A 27,201-nucleotide genomic window follows, 5' to 3' on the forward strand; every position below is an offset into this window, starting at 1 on the left:
CAGTATAGCAGGGATATGAAACCCAATGTTTTCAAGCCACAAATTATCAGACTATATTTTACTTCAGTAACTACTTAAAAGTTACAAATTGAATGTACTATTCTCATTATTCTGATATGGCAAGATGAACCAGAGATACTGAAATTGCAATGTCTAAAATACACTCAGCACCAAGGAAACCTCCCAGCTCTCATTAGAACACAAACCAAGCAATGAATCTTTTTGGCAAAACTGGAATGAATGCTGAAACACAAAGGATTTTCATGCACTTGAAGAAATCAACCAAATTCAGCACGTTGCTTCTTCCTACTCTACTAATTCTTTTAATAAATTGTGTTCTCAGGCTGCCAAGAACCTGAATTCTGACTGTCCATGAAGCAGTAAGAGGGAAATGCAGGGTGTTCACTGGTTCTGTGGGCTCTGCTGTTGCCTGGGAGGTCTGACTCAAGATTTACAGCTGTTCTAGAAAACTGCTGTTGTCTGACTTCTGAAAGGAAAGCGACAGACTGCAATGTTCATCCATCGGAAATTCCAGAGGAGTTTTAAACTCCTGGCATGGGAAGGAGAGGATTTTGAAACGGAACAGAATCTACCTGACATGAAAGAACCGCACCTTCAACACGCATCTGAACAGATGGCCACATACAAGCAGGTCTTTTATTGTAGTGATAATTTACATCGACACGTAATGGGAGCAGATTAATGATTCCTGCAGTTAAAGAAACTCATATCTTGCAAGTAGTTTTCTAGAACATCTGTGAATTTTGAGTAAGAACTGTGATTTGTAAGTTTTGCGTTTCAAGGACAGAAAAAGGAGCCAATATCTTGGTCAAAGAATACAACTTCTATTTGTCACTATAAACTAAAAGGCAGTACAGAATTTGCAAATGACAGCCAAAAGCACTTGCCAGTAGCCAAAGCATCACATCTGAATGACATACTAAGGAAATGGATTTGCCCTCTTTGTGCTGGCAGATGTAAAAAGCAATTTCAGGTCTAGAGGTCTTTAGAAGTTCCAGAAAAATGAAATTCACTGAAAATGGATTGAAAATGTAAAAAACCTCCTTTAAGAGGATGCACGTTTGTTGAAAACATCTTCACACATAGCAACAGGTAAGTAGAATCCACATGTTAACAGATACTGTTAACATTAAAACAGATACAGTTAACATATAAAACTAGTTTTATATATGAAACAGCTATTACTACAGGTATAGAAAGTGGAAGTTTTAAGTCATTTCTACCCATATTTTCCATAAGCCAAGATTTTCCTATAAATATAAGCACAGCTATATCTCCATTGCATTCATAAATGTGGCTGACAGCAAGGTAAAAAAAACACAATAAAATACTGTTTTCATTTCTGCTGAACCTGTCCACTCACATACTTCTGTAGGCTTTTTTTCCAGTAAATTCTCAAGAGCAAAATGTCAGAAAAATCCATTGTTTCTCAATCAATCAGAAATGTCTTTCATAGCTGTGGATGAACCACGTTTTTTTCTGCAACTGCAGAAATCAGACTGCTCACCAGGTGACAGAGAAAAATCAGTACTTGTGCAGTGGCAAGACAGGTTAACTCCAAATTAAAAATAAGATACATGATCACATCAAACCTTAATAGACTTAAGGATTAAAAGCTCATTCATTTTCTCGTTTTTCTGCTGAAGTATTTTGAGAAATGCATCTTAGAATTCTAAGAACATGGACTCAACTGATAACAAGATGTCCAAGTCTACAAAATGTGTTGATAGTTTACCAGAGAGCGATCATTAATCACTGGTGGCCACAGACAAAGGCAGTGATTGATCTGGAGGTAAATCCTATCATTACCTCACTGAGACAGTCAAAGCTGTTGAGAAACAAAATGTCTTACTCTTGTACTGGATAGGGACATCAGAGACTATCACTGATATATTATAACCAAGTTCACTGTCTCACTGACATCATCTGCATTCCAATCATCTGAACACAGTAAATACCACAACTGAAGTGAGCAGAAAACAAAAGGAAACAGACACTGCAATGATGTGTCAGACTGATAGTCCAGCCCCACCGAAGTAAGAACGCCCTCTCATAAAACATTTGGTTTGAGAGAAACACAGGTGTGAAACAGAAGGAACCACCTAATGAAACTGTTCACAGAAATTATACATACTTTATGAGGAAAGTATTTTTCCCTCAATTTTTTGCAATGTAGCAGCAAAAGTAAGGTAGTTTCGTAGCCTCAGTATTTGACATTCAGAAAATGTCATTTTGCATATTATTTTGCCAGAAAAGCCAACTTTGCTAAATGCTGACATAAATAAATACGCAGCCATAAAGGAATTTCAGTCTATTAAAGTCTGATTTTTAAAAGTGGCTAAATTAATACTTCCTACACTCCATACTGGGAAAATAAGACTGCGTTTGCAAAAAAAGAGATTTTCCCCCCACCCCTAATATGAAGTAGTTGTGGTAAAAGGTCAAATACGAGTAAACTTAACACCTCAGCCTTGTGCACATAAGCAACACTTGACTGAGAAAAAAGCCACAAGGGGAACAGAATACAGTACTGAAGAAAAAACACATCAGCAACACCTTTATGTGTGAAGTTGACCAGTATGAGACAGAAGCAAAAGCACAAAATGGGTAGGCTGCAACCATAATATGGTCTAGCTTATCAACTTCAATTGATGAGATTCTGATGAGATATGATAGCTAGTTTCTTTCTCAAATGGTACAGCTTGAATCAATGGTTTGTGTTCAGAAGGTCTGTTACTGCAAACACTGACTTGCCTTTCTTGGTTGCTCTTGGGTTTGTTTTCAGTTTTCGTAGAACCTCAGCTTGCACATCAGTCACTAGACGCAAATTAGACATTTCTCTCTTCAGTTCCCAATATGCTTGTTGCACACTTTCAAAACAAAAATTTTTTAAGAGTTAAATAACTGCTCTCTCTAAAGCATCCTCATGCCTATTAACATGCTTATCAAGCACTGACTGGTCATAAATTGTTTTTTGCCTGACATACATTGCCAATTTTACTACAGTACCATAATTCAAAATGAATTGAGCAGTACTGATAATTATCTGGAACTGATGGCACTTTGTATATTTTATTTGATAAAAAATAAAAAACCTCTTGCATATTACAATACATAATATATCCTATATTAACATACTAGACAATACTAATAATTTCAAGTTCCCTAAATGGAAAGAAATATGAAGCATAATTCTTTGATTTCATTATTTGAAACTAACCATCTTACCATAAAATTAGTAATCTTCAGGTAATTATTTTTAAAAAATATATATATTAAGTGGACACTGGACTGCAAACAAGGTAGGGGATTATCTTTGAACGGCTTCTGATAAATGACACCACACACCATCTTATGTTACGATCGTAGAAATGGTAATTGATTATAGTTTTGAATATTCTATCAAAATCTATATTTGCGTCTTTACACCATTAATTTTGCTACAATGAATTCAGCCGACATACTCGAGATCCAAACTGAGGATGCCCACACAGATGAAACATACTGTTTCATATTCAAGTAAGCTAACTTATATTACTACACTGCCTTATAAGACAGTGCAAAAAATAGCGACCCAACTCATACTCTGATAAGACAGCATAATATGAGCACTGTTTCACAACAGCAGCACTGTTCCAGCATTGTAGTTTCAGGCTATTAGCTGGCAGGCAAATCAAGAACAAAAAAACCAGAAAAGTCAGCATCACCATATGTTTCTTGGTAAAATTTCAAGCAAAAGGCCCACTGAACACCACCTTTATATTGATTAACAATTAACTTACTGCTCCAAGTCATAAGGCTGCAGTTACTTCAACTTAAACATGAAATAAAAAATTTAATGTGGTTTTAATGCTTAACATTCTACCAAAACACATTTATTGAGGACAAGTATCATGGATGAGTTTTCAGAATATTTCTTTCTTCCTCCCTATAGTCACCTAAAAGACATTTATTGAGAAACAGTTCAGTACCTCAAACTCCTGTTAAGACGTCCAAGAACTACTAATCTGTAACAACTGTATTTCAAACATGCATATATACAGATTTCTATAGCTCTAAAATAGTAATTTAGGATCACTGCTGCATGAAATTTATCAGACAAATGTGTTCTAAAGCCGTCCCAGAAACAGCTTTATTCTGTCTCCACATTAATGCTAAAAGAGTTCCTTTAAAACATAGCTTTCTTCTATGCATGGAAATATGTCCCCAGAATGAAATATTCAGATTCAATAACTCTGTTAAAGAACAGAGGAAGCTGAGAGTTTAATAGGTAATCTATAAGGTGCCAGCAGTTGTAACAGATAGAAAGGTAAAACTTTCAGAATTGATATTACAAGAAGTTCAGCTAAACCTGGGGTCTTTTTACTGCAGAATTCATTTGGCTCTTCGAACTTTAAAGAGATGGCAATTCGAAATTAAATTGATGTTGCAACCAGGCTTCGTTTATTCATATGTTTTGGTCTCAAAAATAAGATCAAACAAACTTTAGTTCTATCAAAACAGAACTGTTCAGTATTTAAATATATTTGTATATAAAAGTGGTAAATATAAGAAAAAGCTCAGTGTCTGCCACAAACCAGAAAGAAAGTGCTTTAATAGATTTTGTAACGCATTTATTATTTTTAAAAGCATCTTGTACAGGTATGCAGGTACCTGAATCCCATTTACATTGCACATAATGTATTTGAACTGTTTTTGTGGATACTGACCTAGAATCCCATTGCAAAGCCTAACTTCCAAGGAATTTGCAACTAAAAACCAAAGATTCCACATGCTGGGAAGTTTGTCCTATACTGCCTTCTATCATGTAATATAAACCTTGAATATGATAGCATTGTCTAAATCTATAGTAAAGTAGATTTGCAAACCAAGAATTTAAGTCAGATTTGCAGGCTGCTGATAAATGTGAAATAATTACTTTCCAAAAGGTTAGCTAACTACAGCTCATGGAATCATAGCTAACTGCAGATGCATCCGTTACCCATAAACGGTAGGATTGCTTGCTACAAGTGTTTTGCACAGGTTCTTCAAGTGTTTGTCCACAGACTTTTGAATAGGCTTATGTATTCAGTACACATTACACATTCATTATTTATACCATGTTGCAATAAAAACGATACTCTACATATGCTAATTTAGATGGCTGTCACCTGGACGTCGCTTTGTAGAATGAATCTGCTCTGGAAGATCAAAGAGATAACTGCTTTACCTTGAGGTAACACCTTTTCTCAGGCGTGTTAGACTGACTATGAAGCTCCAGCAGAAACCACTAGTGTTAGCTAGCTAGCTACCCGGTCAAGGTGAAAGGTGAAAGTGTAATGTGTATGGTGTGTGTATAATATTATCATCATTACACCAGAGAACATATGAAAAGACATATTGTGCTCTTCTCTTTCAGTGACTGATTGCTTTTCCCGTCTCAACAGCCAATTACGACGAGGTATAACATTGAACAATCTGTCATTATGAAGGACCACTCTTCCCTCTTGTGGAAAATCGTGTAAGTACACAAACAGGCAAAACTGGGTATAAGAGATGCAGTTCATATTTCTTTTCTGCAAGACAGAACATTTGGGAACCTTCATGCATCCATTAAACGTTCTTTTGTATAAAGAGTTAAAGGATATATATATATATATATACTTTTTAACAGGGCCCACATATTCAAGACAGGAAAATATAGGAGTTCATATATAAGCACAATTATTTGAATGGCTGCAAAATGAGAATGTATGTTTTCTGATACTCTAACATTTTTCTGGAAAGTCGCTATTGCCTTTTGAATGGGTCACACAATGGCTCCTCGTCTCAAGATGCTTTAAAAAATCCTCTAAAACGTCTTCTAGTAGAAATATTTTTGCACTGTGCTAAGTAAGAATGTATGTTCCAACAGTAAGCGAGATTTGAAGCCATCACCTATGTGAATACAGAAACCTCCCCATACACAAAAATGGGGATATTCTGTAGCTGGGATGAGACTTGGAAATTTATCTACCACTGCAAGCGAGCGAATTGTTAAAAAGCTGATTTTAAAATCCAATATAATTTAACTTCCATTTTCTGTAAACCAGTCTGAAGATGTAAATGTTTTCTTATCCTGGACTACCAAAGTAACAAAGAAAAAAAGAATTACAATGATCTTACTCAATCAGTACACCTAGACCTGAAAGTAGATAATATTATTTGAAATAATACATTTGCACAGGCTGCAAGAATATTTACTTATTCAAGTAACTGTCCCTCAGCAAACTAAATGTAAAACACAAAAGCCAATTGGGATTTTCATACCTCTGGATGCCTTGCCTTTGAAGGAGGTCCCCATTTAATGGATTTTCATCTTGAGCCTGGCCCTGCATAACGGAGTGAGGGGAAGATAGAGAAGGAATGAACATATGATTTCAGATCTATCTGAAAATACTGCAGTGAAGCTACAAGTTCGCTAATATTAAAAGTCAGAATTACTCTTCCTTAGTGTTGGCTGCAGTGGTTGCTCAGCCACCAGCATACTCTCTTCTCCTCTCTTTTTTCTAAACAGCTGAGCTCTCAATTTGTGATGAAAAGCAAAGACTGAGAAAGGACTTGCATATTAAAACAAAAACAAAACAAAAAAAAAAACCACAAACCAGTCTTCCTGTGTTCCTTCCCTGCCCCAGTATACAAAGACCTTTAAATTAACAAAAACTGTTTCAGTATGGATTTAATTCCATCATACTTTTATGATAGAACATCATTTATCCCTTGAGTCTGAAAGACTGCTTTAAATTGTGCATACAAGCAACCTCACTGAAGCTAACTTGACTGTTCAACAAATCAAACAATGGGCTCCCTTTGTTAGTCATGTTTCTATTAGACCCTCACCTGTGATGAGCTCCCATTTGTATTCCTTCTCTTCATGTTCCCCTCCCTCTATCGTTCCCTTTAGCCATAGCTGTTATGAATTTGATACCCGTTACTGTGGCTTCCAGACAGCCTATACACGTTTCAAACAACTTGTCAATATAATGTACTGACTGCATCAACTACAATACAAACTTGAATATCTAGAAATAAATTAAAAAAAAAAAAAGGAAGTATAGTTGCCTAAGGTAGAAAACATCTGAAAATGCTAACTAATGTAATTAAAAACACTAATATGTAAATAGCAGCTGGATTTGAAACAGTGCTGACTTGTAACTGCCCACTGATCATATTTCCCTGTATTTCACCAGACAATTTTTCCCTCTTCTGAAGACTTTCCCACCACCACCTATCAGGGATTCAGTTTCACAGTTGAAAAAACAAACAGTTGCACTATATTACCCCATATTTGAAAATATGTAACTTTTTATTTCCTATATTAGGCGGTTAACAGGATCAAGAAGAAATTATATTTAGAAAAAAAAAACCAAGAAAAAAGCTGTTCTTTATATTTGTTCTTTGCAACAAAAGCTGCTGGTATAAGCGTTATTTAATCAGTGTCATGCCTAGGCCTTAAAACTGCTATTTTGGCCTGTTATTTCTAGCAATATTAATACTCACAATACAATCTGCAATCCTCAGTTACTTATACAGCTGTTACTCTACTCTGTAGAGCTATCTGAAGGCACTAGAACTTCATACAAGCTATCGTATGCCTTCAGAATGTACAAGTTATTGAAAATAGCTAAAAGAATTCCAGATACAAGTGAAAACAACAACCAGTAGTAAGGGAAGGTAACAAAACACCTCACGTGCCTTCCAGGTAACGTGCTTTAACCCCACCTAGTGGAAAAAAACAGAGTAAACCCGAGACAAGACAATGCACATAATCCTGTTGTGGCAGCAACTGATCTGTAGAGATGCATTCAGCGGTAAGAACCCCATACTCCAACTAATATAAGCTTTGAAGCCAGCAGGAGAGAGGGACTTTACTTCAGGCTAGCTCTAGTCTGGGCCCTGAATGCCCAGGAGAGGTTGGGGTGCATCTTAATTAGTTTAATCCAAAAGGAATCCCTTTGCCATACTGCAGGCTGCTCTGTAATGCAAGGCACAACAGCCCATGCTGATGATTTACTTCAGAAGTATATTTTTGCAGTAATGTAAATGTGCCCATAAGAAAATGTGCCAAAGAAACATTCCCAAATTGAACCAAATCCTGTTTATAGGCAGGATGATGGACAGGGATGATGGATTTCATCTGCAAGGCTTACAAACCCTGAATACTGACTCACTCAAATACGATCTGAATCAAGATTACATAATCATAATTCATGACCATGAGGAATGTAAAATAGTCTGCCTCTTCAAACAATCCCATTTAAATCTTTTAAATTTATTGTGTAACTTCAGCATGATTGCAGAGTCATAGAGACTGCCACTCCACCTTTCAAAGGTAAGATGTAAAGCAGTAAGCAAGCACTAAACATGTATTTTTTTTAAACTTAAGGCCTTTTATTATTGGTGAGCTTTTTCTGTTTGAGATCTTAACAACATCTACATTACAATGAGTTACTCAAAACAGACATTTGCCCTGGAAAGGTCAGTGAAGTGCACCGAAAAGAGGTACTTTTTGGTAAGAGACCAGGTTTTGCCCAGACTTTCCAAGTAGTCCAGCCCAAGACAAATACCAACATAGATCACTTCAATGTGAATGGCTACTTATAAGAAATCATAAAGCTTTATTTATTGTTGTTATATGGGCAATGTCTGGGAAAATACCCATGTAAAATCACAGAATATCTCGAGTTGGGAGAGACCTGTAAGGATCATTGAGTTCAACTCCCTGCTACCCATACGACTACTTAAAACTAAGTCTTATAACTAACAGCATTATCCAGACACTCCTTGAATTCTGGAAGACTTGGTGCCGTGACAACTTCCCTCAGAAGCCTGTTACTATTTCCAAGAAACAAGACAGCCTATGAAAATATTTAGGGTTAATTTTACAAAGAAGGTCATCTTTCACTCAGTTATAGATTTCATATCTCTTTATTTACTGTTTATTTTGCTTGAACGTGGGGTTTTAAAATCTACCAAGACAAAAATTCCTCAAAAATAAAAGGTACCTTCTGCTTGGATTTTTGCAACTCCTTTCTGAGACTGTTGCACTCTTGCTTGAGTTTTTCTAGATCCTGTTCAAGACTATGCACTTTCAGGTCACTGTTCAGCTTTTCTATCTCCCAGCTGGACTGAGTACAATTCAGATTTTTCATCACTGTAAAGAAGACAAGTGAGACAATCAGATTTCAGTCTCAGTTCAAGGAATGTAACTCACTGTGTAAGGTATCACCTCAATCAACCCATGCCCTACAAAAATGTTAATCTGTACTTTCTGAAGAATCTGCAGTGTACAACAGAGAAAAAGTAACAGTTAAGTAATTGGCAGACGAGTACTCTGTTTTCTGAGTTTAAAGTATGGAGCCCTACTTTCCAGGAATGCACTGGTGATTTTACATAACAGAAAAGATAGTAACAGCAAAAAAAAAAGGCACTGGAAATAAGAAAATCAGTTAATGGCAAACACATATGAAAAATAAAACAACTTGGATACTTCTTACATGTTTTGAAAATGAGACTTTCCCTTATACTTATGTATACTTATGTATACAGATTTATACTTATGTATACAGATTTATACTTACGTGTAAATTGCTCTAAGTTTTCCCCAAATTTAATATCAAGAAGTTCCAAACAGAACAACAATAGATGCAATCAAAACAAAAGAGTAAAGCGTAGAAGTTACTTAAGTCTTCTTATAAGACAGAACAAATTCACCTGGGTTACGAGTAAGAAGCAGCCTAAGACAATCCTAGCCTCAAGTCAATAGGACGCTAGTTAGACAGTAAGAAAAGAAAAAACTTAACAGGAAGAAACCCCTCCAAGTCTGTAACTGCATAGTACACTCATTTCTAGATTTAACAGCTTAAAGAGGCTTAAGCTACACTGATCTTTCTTAAACAAGGTACTCAGAACCCACTTATAAGTAAAATCAATTCCTAAATAAAGCTTGAAATCGCCACATTTTCAGAGCTCTCCTTATAAATTCTGCACTTCTTACCTTCTTAAAACACGAGGTCCTCAACAATGATACGGCTAGTACACATGGTTTGTTCTTCTAGGTTTAAAAACTTCTGCAATTTAATTTTAATTTTGAGGTCCTCTTGGGAAGTAAGTGCCCTTCAAGCCACTGCATTTTTTACAGACTCTGAAGTCCAGTCTGTTTCTCCAACTTTACACAGATGCCATCTTATTCTCTTTTCTTGCAATTACATTAATAAAGACTTTTGTTCTTCCATAGTGTTATATTTTACATAGTTGTTATTTACACAGCACTCTCTACAAGAGTAGTAACAGAAGCTGGATTTGGTCTTTTGGAATTGCCAGAGTACACTGTTTGTTTCTCCTTCATCTTTTCACCAGGCTTTCTACAACTAGCATCCTTCTACCTTTCCTCATATCCCAGCACTTTAAGTAACTGTTGTCAACTGCAGCTACCAGTACACAACATCCTCTTGTACCTGTCATATCCCAACAGTGACACAAAGCGATACGCTGGATCATCTGCAGGTACCAGAGGATGTGATATCATCTGGAGAGTGTTTGATACTTGAACAAGTATGCTCCAGCTCCACTCTGAGGAAAAGATGGTGGGGTCCAAAGATGTACATGACTACCCTATTAAACTGTCAGGTTGTGCACATTTCTCAAATTATTACATAATGACACAACAGTCGGGGTTGGAAGGGACCTCTGGAAATCGTCCAGTCCAACTCCATCTGCTAAAGAAGGTTCACCTAGAGCAGGCTGCACAGGAACACATCCAGATGGGTTTTGAGTACCCCCAGAGAAGGAGCTCTGGGCAGCCTGTTCCAGTGCTCTGTCACTTCCACAGTAAAGAAGTTTTTCCTCATGTTCAGGTGGAATTTCTGGTGCTCTGGTTTGTGCACATTGTCCTGTCACTGGGAATCACTGAAAAGAGTCTGGCCCAATCCTCTTCACACCTACCCCTTAGATAATTATAAGCACTGATATGATCCCCTCTCAGTCTTCTCCAGGCTAAATAGATGCAGGTGTCTCAGCCTTTCCTCGTAAGAGAGATGCTCCAGTTCCCTAATCATCTTTGTGGCCCTCTGCTGAACTGTCTCCAGTAGTCCTGGTCTTTCTTGAACTAGGGAATATGGGGATGGAAGAGTCCACCACTGCATACGTGGTCATATCATTGCGTTGGTTGGCAAGAAACTGTGGGACAGTTAAGCAGGAGAGAACACTGAGCTGAGATAACTGCAAAGGAACTTTTGAGACTTTTTGGTTGCTAGGCAAGAGAAACATTTGTAGCAAGTAGAGTTCTTGCTGAATCCTTGTAGCTGCGCAACTTTAGAGTAGAAAATCACTGGGGTAGCTTACTAATGGGGTATATAAGGCTTTGCTTGGGCATAATAAAGTGATTTAGTTTTCGCACCCAAACAGAGTCCGTGCCGTCAGCTGCCACAGGGGAACTCAGAACTAGACACAAGACTCCAGGTGTAGCCTCAGTTAGGCAGAGTAGAGGGGGAGAATAACCTTCCTCAATCTGCTGGCCAGACTCTTCTTAATGCACCCCAGGATACCATTGGCCTCCTTGGCCACGAGGGCACATTGCTGACTCTTGTTTAGCTTGTTGCCCACCAGAACGACAGTGGAAGAACACTGGAATTTACAGTGGAAAAAGACAACATCCTCAGACACAAGATCAAAGTCCCTCCCTGTAGTATATGCCTCCCTTATCCAGCCACTATACAGGGTTAAACCTCTTCATGCCCTGAGATCATAATATAACCACTAAGACTAATCAATATACATGAAAATGAACCAACCATATGCATACCTTGTTGAGTTTCCACTTCAGTTCTTAGTTGTAACAGCTCTACTTCTTTAGACTGCAATTGTTCATTCAAGGTTTTCAAGGATTCCTCACTTTCTTTCATCTGTTTTCAGTGGGGAAAAAAACCCTAAAATTAATTTGTGAAGGTTTTTTTTTCTACCATGCCTGACAATTCAACCTTTATTTTAAAAAACTAAATGAGAAAAAAAAAATTGCTTTGATTATTTTTTTAGCATTAGCCTAGCCCAACAATAAAATTGAGACACTTAAAATGGTTATTCCCACATAAAGTATCCTCATATATTTTAAAAACCCAAGGAATGATGAAAAAACACCACATATCTTCAGCAAATAAAATTAATTCTACAGTAAAAATTCACTAACAATGCAGTACTATATAACATGCATTTAAATCGTCACTTAAAAAGCCATACCATTTTATCCAGTTTGTTTTTCAGATTATCTCGGTCAATGCAGGCCTCTCGATAGGCCTGGTATGCCTTATTTACTTGTTCACGTCCAACTGCACTGCATTCCTCTTCCAGGCGGGAGCCAAGCAACTAGAAGTTTAACAGACGCAAGAAGTAAGTGATGTCTGTTATATGGAGAACTGCAAAATTTAAAAAGTGCAACAGTACAGCCTGCAACATTAAACCAACACCATTTTTTTAAGTTTAAAAAATAAATTTATCAAATACGCTAATGCAGATCCAAATTTTTTACAAAAGTGGAACGAATGCCATCAATAAATTCTGCACTCTCTAGCCATACTTAATGGTCACTGGTTCACTGCTATGAGTATGTTTAAAAAACACCGACAAGTCATGATTACTCACGCCGACAACTCCTTAGTCATATTGTTCCAGGCTCTGAGGATGTACAAACTGCTCTTTGGAAAAAGTGTTAAGCACATGAAGATACAACACATGGAAAATTCAGAAGAACTGAACATATTTTTTTAAATTATTCATAATTTAAACAAAGATTTCCCCCCCCCAGTGTATTCATGTAAAAAAACCAAAGCAGAATTATTTGCAAATAATTATTAACTTCCAGATCACCACTACCTCATTGCCTGGTAAGGTAAAAGACAAGCAAGGAGGAATGAACACTACCAACTAGATTGTCAGAGTTAAAATATATTCAGTATTTTTACTAAGATAGCAAGAAGAGAAGTCTTGCACCAAATTACATCTGTTCACACAGAAAGTCCTTGTTTTGACCAAGTACTGCATTACCCTTTTCATTCTAGTCATCCTGCACATTTGCTTTAAGATATTGAGGCATTTAAATATATTCAGTGTAACCAATGTAGATATTTGAGATAGATTTATGTGTTTTCTTAAAAATTAAGAGACACACAGAAATATACCAAAATTCAAGAGGTGACAGCTATGTATGTACCTTAAATAAGTCCTCTTTCAGGTGTTTGCTTGGAAGGAAGCACAGGAAAGAAAGACAAAGATAGGAAGCTTCTGCCCTTTGCTTTATGTATTGACCCTCAAATTGTGCATACTACTCATTTTACGCTTTGTCCTTTACGTTTTCCTCCCCCAAAATAACGGAATTCCGATAGAACATAAGCCTTACCAAACTTTCTGGAAGTTTCTATACGCTTGGAAATTTAAAACTAGAAAGTGGTAACACTTTTTTTTTTTTTTTTTTTTACGATACAGGTATACTCACCATTAAAAAAGACTGAAAGACAGTTCTGTAACTTAATGGTCTGGGCCTTCTAAACAGCCCCCCTCTCACAGCACCATTTGTATGGTATTCACATACTAAACCCACAGTTTTCTCTATGGAAAACACAAAACAAAGTATCATCTTCAAAACAATTAAGCTGTACCAGGCCAATCCTAAAGATGCAAGACTGAAAGGGATTGTCAAGGTCAAGTCCTGTTTATTGTGATTTTGAGTAACCACATAAAAAGACGTAACACTCAGCACAGTTCGGAGAATATTCAGTCTAGAACTCTATAATTCCTACCCCCATGACCCCCATTGGACAGCATATAAAGTGCTGAGAACGTTTTGCCTTTTGACAGAAAGTCAATCCTGTCATACTAGTCACCAAGAACTTCTGAATAAGTGTTTCAAAGTTCTATGGAGTGTGGCTCAAGCTCTTCACTCCAATGCCACAAAATAATACATACTTAGTAAGCTTTTAAGAGTCTGTAACACATACTTACAACTAAGTACTAATAAATGTCTCAACTCCAACTCTAGAATCTATCTTTCCATCTTATGTTAAGAATCATGGAATTGTAGAATGCTTTGGGTTGGAAGGAACCTTAAAGATCACCTAGTTCCAACCCCCCTGCCATGGGCAGGGACATCTTCCACTAGATCAGGTTGCTCAAAACCCCATCCAATCTGACCTTGAACGTCTCCAGGGATGGAGCATCCAGGATTTCTCTGGGCAACCTGCCCCAGTGCCTCACCACCCTCACAGTAAAAAATGTCTTCCTAATATCTAACCTAAATCTCCCCTCTTTCAGCTTAAAACCGTTACTCTCCGGCCTATCACCACACTGCCTGATAAAAAGCCCCTAAGAAAAGAGCCTAAGACATCAAAAAGCAATCTATCAAAGTCAAGACCTTCTACAGTACAAAGACTCACTACTGAACGATGAATATACATTTAATGATAGTATTCTTTAATCAGAGAGAAAAGCCTGTGCCATGGTCTTTTTCTAAGCTTTAATGAACTTTGCTATACTAAGACTACGGCAAACTGCACGTAAAACAAATTCCTATATTCCTTTAGGTTTTAGAATTCTACATCAAGAAATAGCCAGCCAACATCTCCACGTTAAGCACAGCAACTTTGTACTTCACGTTTGAGACCGCTATTAAGCTAAACCTAGCTAGACATTCTTAAAAAACAGTTTTGCCTTATCATTTCAGTATGCCGAGCCCTAGAGATTCTTCTGATAGACAATTCCTGGATTCTGACAACTTATAGTTGAATAGTGAGGTGCCAAGTCTAAGTCACTTAATAAACTAATTAATAAAAACCATAAAGAGGCAGATGAAATACAGTAACAACCCAATACAACTACACCTCTTTGTGAATCAAAGACAGTGTCTTTGCAGGGCACTACCGCATTCCATCACATATATGCCCAGTAAGGATCAAAATCCCGGTATGACATAACTAGAGACCAAGAATAATAAACTGTTTCAGTTAAATAAAACAATTTACAAGAACTTTTTAACTTGGAAATTATATTAAATATTTATTTTAAATACTTAATCATCTGCTAAAACGCAGCTGCTGCCAGAAGCTGATAAATTGACTTTCTTCTTACCTTCTCTTCTAGAATTCTCACTCTTTTTTTCAAGAGGGAGTTCTCCTTCTCTGTCTCCTTTAGTCGTTTCTTGATATCTTCATATGCAGTGACAAGTGCAAAGTGTGAAGCAACAGACTCATCTCCACCATAAGATGGAACAGGAATCTCCCCGTCTCTTTTATGAGTGTTGTCTGCTTTTTCATGGTTCAAAATACAGATGTCATCCTCTACAAACTCGTCCATGACAGCTGTTGAAAAAAAACAGATATGAGTGCAAAATTGAAGACAAATTCACCAAGAGTCTCAAGTCTGAAAACCTTCCAAAATAATACCGCAGGCTGTTTCTGTTTAAGTATGACAAGACTGAATAATTAGGAAATATGTCAATCTTGCAGAAAAAAATCTTGATATCCATTTTAAATAAAAAAAAAAGGTGGATGGAAAACTTGATAAAAACTTTTGAGTACATACCAAATTTATGAATATCTAAATGCATTTTTATTATGATACCATCTGAGAACTTGGTTGGTACTAAATATCTGGCCTTCAAAGGAATGTTATATTAGAATTTTTGCAAGCCAGTCCTGAGCAATAAAAGAGATTATAGTGTCCAGAAGTCAACAAACTCCTGTGGCTCCTAAGCACAAGAGCCACATTTCCTTCATTCTTAAACGCAAATATTTATACTTTTCCCAAACTTTAAAATGGAATCTTAGGGTACACTTGCATTGGTCCTTCAAGAGGCTGCATGGGTCTTTACTTGCTAACAGTAGAAAACATCCTGTGCTGAACAACGATTACAGTAATTTTCAGCTGCAAGAATGAAAACACTCAATAACACGATCTATCTCAACACACATGGAGAAAACTGACAATAATCTGACCATATGAAAAGTATAGCCCTAAACTACTAGGCAAAACCATTTGAATGACAAATGCAAAGTAACCATTAGATGCAGTTTTTGTTACAACACACATCATTTGGGCACAGTAAAACATTCATTAACAAAACAGTACCTTCAAAAAAACCTCCATATACTTTATTGAATTTCAGGGCTTAAGAGAAACCCCCAACAGCATTTTCTTTAATCTTACTATTCACTTGGAACAAGTTCAGGTATTTGATTTAAAACAAACAAAACAAAACCCACTCAAAATCAACCAAACAAAAATGATACAACTCATTCTTATTTAGTTACAAATATCAAGATTCCTTGCACTTAGATGCACTAACAAATGCTATATGCTACCTGAAAACATTTCTTCCCCTACTTAAACTGCTGATGCTACTACTACTAAAAGCTGGGTTTTTTGTTTTTATTTTTCCCCCTTGAACAAATTCTTAAGTTCCTCATGATTAGCTAATGAACCAACAGAAATGCTGGAATGAAAGAAATCAGCATAATGAAGACAGTTTATATTGTAGGAAAAAGTTATTGCAACAGAAAACCTGACCTGATAGCAAAACTTTGCAGAAAAGGCAGGCATCAGTAGGGAAAAAAATCCTCACAGCCACAATCGCTGTCTCTACTGTGTATTTATTTGCTATTCAAATTCAAACTGTACATCTATTTGTTTAGCAATACTAAGAGGTAAAGGGATCACCTGGCCTGGAGCTTCTCTATGTGGTCAAATTTCTCTCACCGTGCCAGCAATGGAAAAGCCTCATGTACTGCAGCATGAGGAAGAGCTGTAGTACAGTTATAGCTGAACAATGGTACTGTTACCACATTTGTCTCAATTTGCTCCAAGGCAGTAAGACAACATGAGAAAAAAATGGTGACAGCTCATTTATACTAAACAGACAGCAATGGAGTGGCAAGAGTGAAAAAAAAAAAAAAGACAAGAAAAATACAAACCAAAACTGGCACCCTTTTAATAGTTATCTTCAAGAGGCAAACAGATGTCTTGTATGCTGTTTGATGGATTCTAATACAACAGGTAGCCCACGCTTCCCTTGCCTGTTGTTCTGCCTCATTTTCCCTTGAGTTTCTACTTGAGTAGAAAGAGCTTTGCAAAAGAGATTTGCTTCCTTTTCATTGCAAGAATAATATCACTCCATGCACAAGGCAACCTTGACCAAAAGCACTACATCATCCAAACTGCATTAACTGACTGAAGGAATTGCTCATTTTGCCTTCTAAGATGAGCATAACATATCAGCTTTCCTTCCCCTATTTTACCAAGGGCCCTGCAAGTTCTCATCCATCTCATCAAATTCCAAAAGCTTGCCTTCTGCAGGCAACACACCTCCTTTTCTCTGAACACCAGACTGAAATGTCATTAAAGAAGTGTCACAGCTTATCATTACCTCTTGAAGAAAGCACTAAATTATGTGACCTTGTACAAAACCTGTATCTTTATCACCACTCTTTCCTATAGCTCCTAAACTCAAGCATTGTACACTGTGTTTCTTGTACATCTCGGTTACACCATAAGGCAGCAATAAGGGAAAACAGGAGACAACACCAAAAGATGAGACCATATTTATTCTGTATTTTACTAACTAAAACTCACTGTCTTTACGAGCTTCCAGAAGCGCAAGACCTTCCAAGTAAGACTCAGTATACACAAACACTACGAACATTTTTTTTACTTGGAAGATCTCATTTAGTTTACAGGATCACTCAAGTCTGTTTTTCTGATGCTGCACTCTAAGCCAACACTAAAAGCTATTTTAAAGACAAGCATATAAATCAACATAAATCAAAGGGGCTTGTAATACATATTTTCTAAATTTCTACACACAAGATAACCCTTTCAGAAAGATCCAATAGACACGTCTTTTACTATCTTATTGTAACTAACTGTCAACAAACTGCCTACAAAAGTCTACTTCTCCTGAGAGACTGGTGCTCAAATAAGACACTTTCCTCTCAGCTCATCCCTTTGAAAGGCAGATCTGATCACGTAACACTTTGCAGGGGACAGTGGCAACACATCTCTCACAGGCTTAAATCAAGCAACTGGGATATGCAGAAGGAAGTATGTGATTTTTAAACTTTGTGCTTCAATTATCATAAATAGATAAATTTACCATAAAGCACGCTTCTCTGTACTGGAAGCTCAACAGCCTGAGAAGAAGGGAAAATCACCACAATATTCGCATTGTATATACTTTATTTTTATCTTTCATTATCTCTGTTAACATAAACTATTAATAATATTCACACACCATATCACACGGACACAACTACAAAAAAGCACAATCATTTCAGCTTTACAAGAGACACTGTTCTAATAACCATGGTCATCATGCCAAACAACAAGGAAACAAAACTGAGCCTTCAGACACTTTCAAATAAATAGATAGATTTACATAAACTGAAATTTAAATGCCACTGAACGCAAATTAACTCAGAATTTTAGGACATCACATGAAAGAAATATAATAATAAAATATTTATATTACTCTCAGTTTAGCATAAGATCATTTCAAAGCCATAGCATACTCAATTAGAAAACAAAAAACTGTTGGTAATTTGAGATTTTGCCCTACCTCTCAAAGCACGTTTCTGCTTTTGGAAAGTGACACTACTCTTGAAACTGAAAGCACCTTTTCTTCACAAAACAAACAAGCCACTATGATTTCTAAGAGATTTCATAATGGCATCATCAGTCAATTTGAAAGGAAAAGTCTTGACATATTTTGTTCTAAACAGCTTACCATTTTTTCCCATAACAGTTACTCTACAAAACTACACAGTTAATTTGAAAAAAAAAAAAAAACAACCAAAAAACCCAAACAACAAACAACACTGCAAAAACTGTAACAAATCTACAGACAAGGGAAAAATAATTAAGAAAAAAATGCATTTATTGAATCTCAGGTATGAGTTGATACAAAATAATTTTAACAGTTAACTCTATTAGTAAACATCAGTCTGTTCCCTGTGCTTATTGGATATTCCTTTTAATGCATATTTCAAAAAATTTCAAACTTCACAGTCTACAGAAGTATACCATAGACATTTCCTAAGAAAAAAAGTGCTATGACCTCTGTATGGGATAAGCACTTGACGACTCAAAGGTAAGCTATAATAGATATGTCACTAAACGCAGTACACATTAGATGGGCATAAGGCAAAAGTCACATTAGAAAAATCAGAGCAGCTTTGCTAAGTATATCTAAATAAATCAACACAATCTAAAAAATGAAAGAAAACAAAAAAAAACTCTGAACAGTTTCTCTATGCTGCAAAAAACTTTCAAAGTATTTCCAAAGGAAAAAAAACAAATGGAAAGTTACTTCTCCAACACCTGCTAAGCCTGTATTAAAAGGCCAATAAAAGCTCTAAGCTCATGCAAGGATAAAACCCGGCTGTGTATGATCAGCAGTTCTATAAAGGTCATGGTGAAACAGCTCACCCAGCTCTTTGCTGTGCTGTCAGGAAAAAGAAAAATAAAAAGAAAAATGCATGCTCACAAATAGTTTTTCCTTCACCAGAAGGTCTCTCATATTATTAAAGCACCAGACGGAAACCCTTAGAAGACAAAACTTTACAGAAAGGGGTTATATCTGTAAGAAATCCATGACAACAGCTGTACCCTTTAGTTTTACTCCTTAAGGACAGGTATCAAAATTTAATGTCTGCAGTATTACCGTATATCATTTAAAAAATATGAACTGTAAGCAACAACCAAAGAACTGCTTTCTGCCACAATACATCCATTAGATTATTGCACAAGTTATGACTCCTCAAATCTGGCAGTCCCATAAGGGCTTGTAGGATTGTTTAGAGTCCAGACACAGACCTCTGCTCATCTTTTATTCTATTTGGCTTCTGCAGTTTCAAGCCACACTTGTATGCACTGCTGCCAACACCTCAGATCTGTCACTCTGAAGCACCTGAGTGAATTTTGATCTCTGTAGATCTGCAATTCATGAGATTAACTGGTTACTTTCGTACAGATTAAGTGAAAGATTCCCAAATAAAATATTTATAGTAATCTACAGACAAGTTAAGGTATACAAATGTAATTGATGTTCAACTCTACTGACTTAAAGCATGCTTTACAACCCTACTTACCACAAATCCCAAGAAAGGCACCCTAATTTTTCCTCTGACAAAGAAACATCTTACATTTATGTACTTGTCTGCACATGAAACAGCCTATTTAAATGGATTTTCATCTTTTAAAAATTGTATTAAATATATCAATATTTAATATTATAAATATATTCAATGTATTATAGATGAATGTCACATATATTAAATGTATCATATGTTAAATATATTAATGTATGTTTATATTAAATAATTAATGTGGGGTGTTTTTTTAAAAAAAACAACCCAAATGCACTCTTCACAGGATGGAATATTAAGTTCTAGCAGGAATGATTATGTCCACTGTAGAAAAGAACGGTTTCCAGAAACCACTGCTTTTGTTCATTGATGCTTAATAAAGGTTATAGAACAACTTTGATTTAATATATGAAATATCTAGAGAGTAAGAAAGTTTTCCCATTTCTCACTAATTTTTGGCATGAATATAGCTTTTCTCTACATAGAGCTTTACAAATATTAGTCATTAACACCATCGGAGCTAAATAGTAGTTAAACATAAAACACATTTTACATAAGAGGAATGCAGGATGCAGAGGCTCTAACAGCAAACGGACCACTGCTGAAACGGATTTCTGCAGTCTGAAACATTAATCTTACTCTCAGGAGAGGAGATGATAAAAACAGGATTACATCAAAATTTCCCAGTATCGAGCAGATTCCCATTTTGCCCCATCTTCTGATTTGAAAGGGAACAGAATCATTTTCAAACATTTCCAAATGTGAAATGCAAATAATTTCAAGATGGTATTTTCCTGATGTTTTTCAAGGCTGCTGAGTCTGAACCAGACTTGAGGGGTTTGACTTCATAATGATAGTAGGAAGTCTCCAGCTGTTAATAACAAGAGCGTACCTGTTATTAACAAGTTTTGTACTGGTTTACCTTTCCTTACACAGAAGGGACTATATATGCACAGACACCAAAATAAAATGTTAAAAATCAAGCAATGCCTTCAATCCACAGGAATCCCAAATGCGTCATGCAGCCCCCACCTTAATTTCAGAAAAGTTGTACTGCTTCATTCTTTAAAGACACTTCAGTGCAGCATGAAAAACACAGAATTCCTTCAGTCAGAATCAAAAGCTCCACACAATATATGGAGTATGTGACGCGTGATACTAAAACAAGCAAGACTCCCAGTCTCTTCAAGCATCTGAGGGACAGATGCAAAATGATAGAAATCTTTGTTTCTCTTCCAGTTGTGAACAGTCTGAGAGACACTGCTTTTTACAGATACTTGCTCCATTTTTCGAGCAAAAAATCTGCATATATGCATTTCAATAGCTGCTAGCTTCAGCCACTGCTTGTTCTTCCTCGTGGACAAAGTCCACAGCCCCACAGAACTCCCTAAGACTCCATGCATAAGAGGGCACAGCCCTGCAGCTTCATACTTGCTGCTCTTTCAGAACGCATCAACGCATCAGCTATATTACACCTCCGAATAGCTTTCATTTTGCTGCCTCCAGGAAATGGAAAGTTACTGTCTCTAAGCTCACAAACCAGATCACTGTAGTTCATCTACCGTGAACATCTAGGTAAGCTAGAGGAGCCAAGCAAAATCTCGTTAGGTACAACAGGCAATTTTTTCAATCTTGAGCTTTTTCAAATAAATAATCTACCCTCACAAGAATGAGAAAACTACTAAAAAGCTCATTTTCTGACAAGTGCTTTCTGTGAACAGTTTCATACTCCTGTATTTTCATCACCGATTTGCAAGGCCTACGCATCCTCAACATAATATATTCAATTTGCCTTTCCATGGATGCTGTCACAACCACCATTCTCCCTGACATTCATCAGAAAAGGAGAGGGGGGGGAGGAAAAAAAAAGTTGGAGTCAATTAATTATTGTCCTTTTAGCATCACATAATCCTATTTATTGAACTACTAAATTTAATCCTGAAGCTAATTAGAAGCAATACTGCCTACGAAACATGAGTAAGAATAAGATGGCTTCTGGCTGTGAAACTCTTCTAGCAACAATTAAAGTACAGTTGCTGAAAAACCCATATGTTCTCATGCTAACACTTTATATTATTTTAATATATACTCTTCTTGTGTTCCTTCCTTCCCATTTCAAAATGTTTATAAAGAACAACTATTTATGAAAACTAAGAGGATTTGTTTTGGTTTTCTAAACCTTCTTTTGTAAAACAAACGACAGGTCTTACCTCCAAGTCTTAAGTTTCCTCCCACTCAATTCAACTAACAGATTAACTCATGTTCAACATGTTCACATGCTCAGTGATAATGTATTATGAAAGCCTTCTAGATAATTACATTAACATATAATTCAACTGGAAACACACCTCACCTGTTACAGCTATTAAAAGGCAAGTTAAGCTGAGTCACACTGATGGCCCTTGGTCATCCCACAGTTCACTAACATAGCATCTGGAGGTTTTCAAGCCTGGATTCCCTTTCCCACAAAGGGCTGGAACAGATGATCTTTCCAGGTCCCTTCCAGCCTGGACTGTTCTACAATTCTGTATTCAGGTTTACATCTTATTTTGACAAACCTGGTCATTTGAACACAAGTTTCTGGTAGCAGTTTGTAAGTGGATGACTTCAAATGTTCAATTACTTCATTTTATACACGGGGAGCTCTGCGTAGAAGTATTATATAATCATGTAAGTAATAGCTAATTAATGCAATTATAAAACAAAACCATAAAACTGACTGTGAAGCTGATTGTGGATAAATCACATACATATGGAATCTTGTTAAGTTCCCCCTCAGCAGAACCCATCACTGACTTCTACCAAGCTAGTTACTAGGCTGACTCTTGTATTAATCCTATCACTGCTATTTTCACTTATTTTCCTCAAAATCTTTTCTAAAGAAATCAAATATTGATAGCATGTACAGTAACTGGTCTGCACATTTCCCAGGGTAGTTTCCACTTTCGTTAGCAGACATCCCTCATTTAACATTTTCCAGTCACAACGCACAATCCCCAATTCAATGCTTCTATCAATATCATAAGAACAAACATTACTGGATTTGCAACTTCAGGTACAGTTTTTCCAACCGTACCTGTACCAGTTTTTCTAAGCTGTGAGGTGAATTTGCTCTGTTTCTCCACCTGGAGTATACTAAATACAGTTTGCTCTATTTGACCTGACAACTTCACACTTTCTCCACCTTTTAGCTACACACAGAAATCACATACTGAAAAACAAATCATCGTACATACTGAAAACCACAGCAGAATATTTGCTGAAATTTAGGCAATCTTAAAATTATCTCTCATTTATTACCCATTTTTGCTACACATAAATATCACTTAATCCCCCTTGCTCTTTTAAAGACCTTTTTACTATTTAATTTCCACTGTAAAATATAACCTAGCTCGTATCCTGGCAATAGTCACTTTGGACTGTAAACTGTAGCATAGACTCAAGAAAAAAAAAGAAAGGCAGCTCTAGAACACACACAGGGTTTTCAGGTAAGAGGTGGTTAAACCCCTCATATAACTGGATCTAGAGTTCACTCAGCCAGTGTTTAGTAAAGTCATAGAATAGTTTGGGTTGGAAGGGACCTTAAAGATCGTCTAGCTCCAACCCCCTGCAATGGGCAGGGACACATCCCACTAGATCAGGCTGCCCAAGCCCCATCCAACCTGGCCTTCAACACCTCCAGGGATGGGGCAGCCACCGCTGCTCTGGGCAATGTGGGCCAGGGCTTCCCCACCCTCAATGTGAAGAAATTCCTCCTTATGTCTAGTCTATATCTGCCTCTCTCCAGTTTATGCCCATTGCCCCTTGTCCTATCACTACAAGCCTTTGCAAACAGCCCCTCCCCAGATTTCCCGCAGCACCTTCAGGTACTGGAAGGTCGCTATAAGATCTCCTCGGAGCCTTCTCTTCTCCAGGTTGAACAACCCCAACTTTATCAACCTGTCCTTATATGGGAGGTGCTCCAGCCCTCTGATCATCTTTGTAGCCCTTCTCTGGACCTGTTCCCCTGTTCCAACACCTCCACATCCTTCTTATGTTGAGGATTCCAGAGCTGGAATCCTCAACATAAGATTTTCTGCCTTCCCTCAGAGTTGCTGGCTCAAAAACTGCACTTAGAGTTTGAGATAACAGTTTCTTCACTTGTTATAGTGCAATCATCTGATCAACACTCACTTACATCACAAGGTCTTTTGTAAAATATGAGTTATTCAAAGAACAAAAGGTAGTAGTTATCTTTGGTTTGGTTTCTATATTAAAAATTCCAGGATATATGTGCTAACAGATAACTGGTATTATTAGCAGTAGTAGCATTTGATCACAGACCAATATCCAGGAAATTACATGTTTACTGTAGTTCACAATAACATTTCTGAGAAAAGGCTGTCTCAAAAGAGCACCCGACCTTTGAAGCCCAGAACAGACTTGACTTTTATGACAATACTCCTCCCTTCACTCCACTTTTTCCAGAGCTGGCTTCCAGTATGATGGTTTTACTGCATACACACCATGTAAGACAGCAGGGGAATTAAGGGATTCCTTAAGAAATGTGAAAGTTCCTAAAACCACTCCCTGGAATAGTTTACGGCCCAACCCACTCTCACATGTAAGTTGCCAGGAGACAGAAGTACTTAAGGCCATCAGAGCAACAGGTGAAACACCAAGATTTAAAGCTGTAATTTCCCAAAAGTCAAAAGCATTACTAGTGCATAAGACTTTCTCAACACTTACTTATACTCCATTCTTCCAAACCAACATGGCCTGCAATACCTGTATTCCAGTCTGCTTCAATATTTCATCATATTTCTGTTTTCACATCTTGTGCCAATAGTCCTACTTCGTACATTTTGCCAGATTCCCCTGTACTAAACACACAAATTGCTGCTCTAAGAACTCAGTTTTCCATCTTAATTAGGCGCAGGTTTTGGCTATTGCACTGTCTACCTGAGACCCACTACCGACTCATTAGTGGTACCTCTAAACTATGCTCACAGATCCCCAGCTAAACACTCCTGTAAAGCAAAAGTGGGCAGGGATATCAAACAAGGCTCTATGAACCTGCTCCTTCTATGAGAATGGCTATATTTTAAGAATCATAGAATGGTTTGGGTTGGAAGGGTCCTTAAAGATCACCTAGATCCAACCCCCCTGGCATGGGCAGGGTCACCTTCCAGTAGATCAGGTTACTCCAAGCCTCATCCAACCCGGCCTTGAACACCTGCAAGGATGGGGAATCCATGACTTCCTCAGACAACCTGTTCCAGTGCCTCACCACTCGCACAAGAAAAAAATTCTTCCTAATATGTAACCTAAATCTCTCCTCTTTCAGCTTAAAACTGTTAGCCCTCATCCTATCACTACACTCCCTGATAAAAAGCCCCCCCCCTAGCATTCCTGTAGGCCTCCTTTAAGTACTGGAAGGCTGTTATAAAGTCTCCCTTCTATTCTCCAGACTGAGCAACCCCAACTTTCTCAGCCTGTTCTCACAGGGGTGGTGCCCCAGCCCTCTGATAATCTTCAAGCCCCCCTCTGGACTCACTCTAACAAATCCATGTTCTTCCTGTGCTGAGGACTCCAGAATTGAACACAATACTCCAGGCAAGGTCTCACAAGGCCAGAATAGAAGGGGAGAATCACCTCCCTTACCCTGTTGGTCACACTTCTTTTGATGCAGCCTAGGAGAAAATTGGCTTTCTGGGCTGCAAGGGCACATTGCCAGCTTGCGTTGAGCTTCTCATCAGCCAACACCCCCAAGTTCTTCTCCTCAGGGCTCTTCTCAATCCATTCTGTGCCCAGCCTGTAACTGTGCTCGGGATTGCCCTGACCTCAGTGCAGGACCTTGCACATTGTCAAACTTCATCAGATTCACACAGGCCCACCTCTCAAGCATGCCAAGGTCCCTCTAAATGGCAGAGAAAGAAGAGAAACTAAGGTTCCCCCAGAAACGCTTCTGTCCCCAGGAGGAACCACTCTGACTCCACCAGGCAAGAGACAAGAGGGCTGGAGCACCTCTGCTGTGAGAGAATTGGAGTTGTTCAACCTGTAGAAGAGAAGGCTCTGAGAAGACCATACAGCAACCTTCCAGTACCTACAGGGGCTACAGGAACAATGGGGAAGAACTTTTTACAAAGTATGTAGTCACAGGACTTAGGAGCAATAGCTATAAATTGGAGAAAGGAAGATATAGCCTAGAGATAAGGAGGAATTTCTTCACGATGAGGGTGGTTAGGCACTGGCACAGGTTGCCCAGAGAAGCTGTGGCTGCCCCTTCCCTGGAGGTGTTCAAGGCCAGGCTGGATGGGGCCTTGGGCAGCCTGATCCAGTGGGAGGCGTCCCTGCCCATGGCAGGGGAGGCTGGAATTGGTTGATCTTTAAGGTCCCTTCCAACCCAAACCATCCTATGGTCCTCCGACACCAAGCTCCCCGCCCACCCCTCCGCGCCCGGACCAACCTCCGCGGGCCTCGCTGGGGCCGGGCGGCTCAGCGGCGAGCGGTCCCCTCGGCGGGGAGGCAACGCCGAGCTCCACTCGGACCCCCTCGGGCTCCCATCGCCGCCTCCCCGGGGAAGTCCCGGGGCGCCACCCCCACCGCAACAGGAAGTTAACACGCGCCTCACGTGACGCCAAAGCCGGGTCCCCCCGGCGGCGCTCCGCAGCCAATGGCAGCTCCTGACATCCGGAAGGAGAGAGGCGGGGCTGCTCCCGACCCCGCTCGGACTACAAATCCCGGCATGCACGCGAGAGGGCGCCACGCGGAGCACCTCGGGAAGGACCCCTCCCTAGGCCCTGACTCCGCCCCCACCCCGAGTGGCCCCGCCCCTTGGCCGCCCCCGCTCCTGATTGGCCCCCGCCCCCGCCCTTGATTGGTCTCCACCCCTGTCTGGCCCCGCCCCTTTCATCGCCCCTGTCTGGCCCCGCCCCTTTCCCCGCCCCTGGGTGGGAAACAAAGTGGTTGAAGGGTTTAGAGAGGGAGGAGTGTGAGGAGCGGCTGAAGTCGCCTGGTCTGTTCAGCCTGGAGGAGACTTGAGGGGAGGCTTCATAGC

At 38.4% G+C, this 27,201-nt stretch overlaps 1 protein-coding gene across 1 annotated transcript in view; it reads right to left on the reverse strand.

The window, feature by feature from the left end:
- The window catches only part of AZI2 (5-azacytidine induced 2), a 29,476-nt gene extending 2,707 nt beyond the window's left edge, over positions 1-26,769 (reverse strand). The window contains exons 1-7 of the mRNA XM_054057857.1: positions 26,611-26,769; positions 15,154-15,383; positions 12,274-12,399; positions 11,843-11,942; positions 9,045-9,193; positions 6,310-6,371; positions 2,776-2,891 (exon numbers count right to left, since the gene is read on the reverse strand). Coding sequence (XP_053913832.1) covers positions 2,776-2,891; positions 6,310-6,371; positions 9,045-9,193; positions 11,843-11,942; positions 12,274-12,399; positions 15,154-15,378 — 778 coding nt within the window. The 5' untranslated portion in view covers positions 15,379-15,383; positions 26,611-26,769. The remainder of the gene's footprint in view (positions 1-2,775; positions 2,892-6,309; positions 6,372-9,044; positions 9,194-11,842; positions 11,943-12,273; positions 12,400-15,153; positions 15,384-26,610) is intronic.
- Between the last annotated feature and the right edge of the window lie 432 nt (positions 26,770-27,201).

Source organism: Cuculus canorus, chromosome 2 (assembly GCF_017976375.1).
Source record: "Cuculus canorus isolate bCucCan1 chromosome 2, bCucCan1.pri, whole genome shotgun sequence".
NCBI lineage: Eukaryota > Metazoa > Chordata > Aves > Cuculiformes > Cuculidae > Cuculus > Cuculus canorus.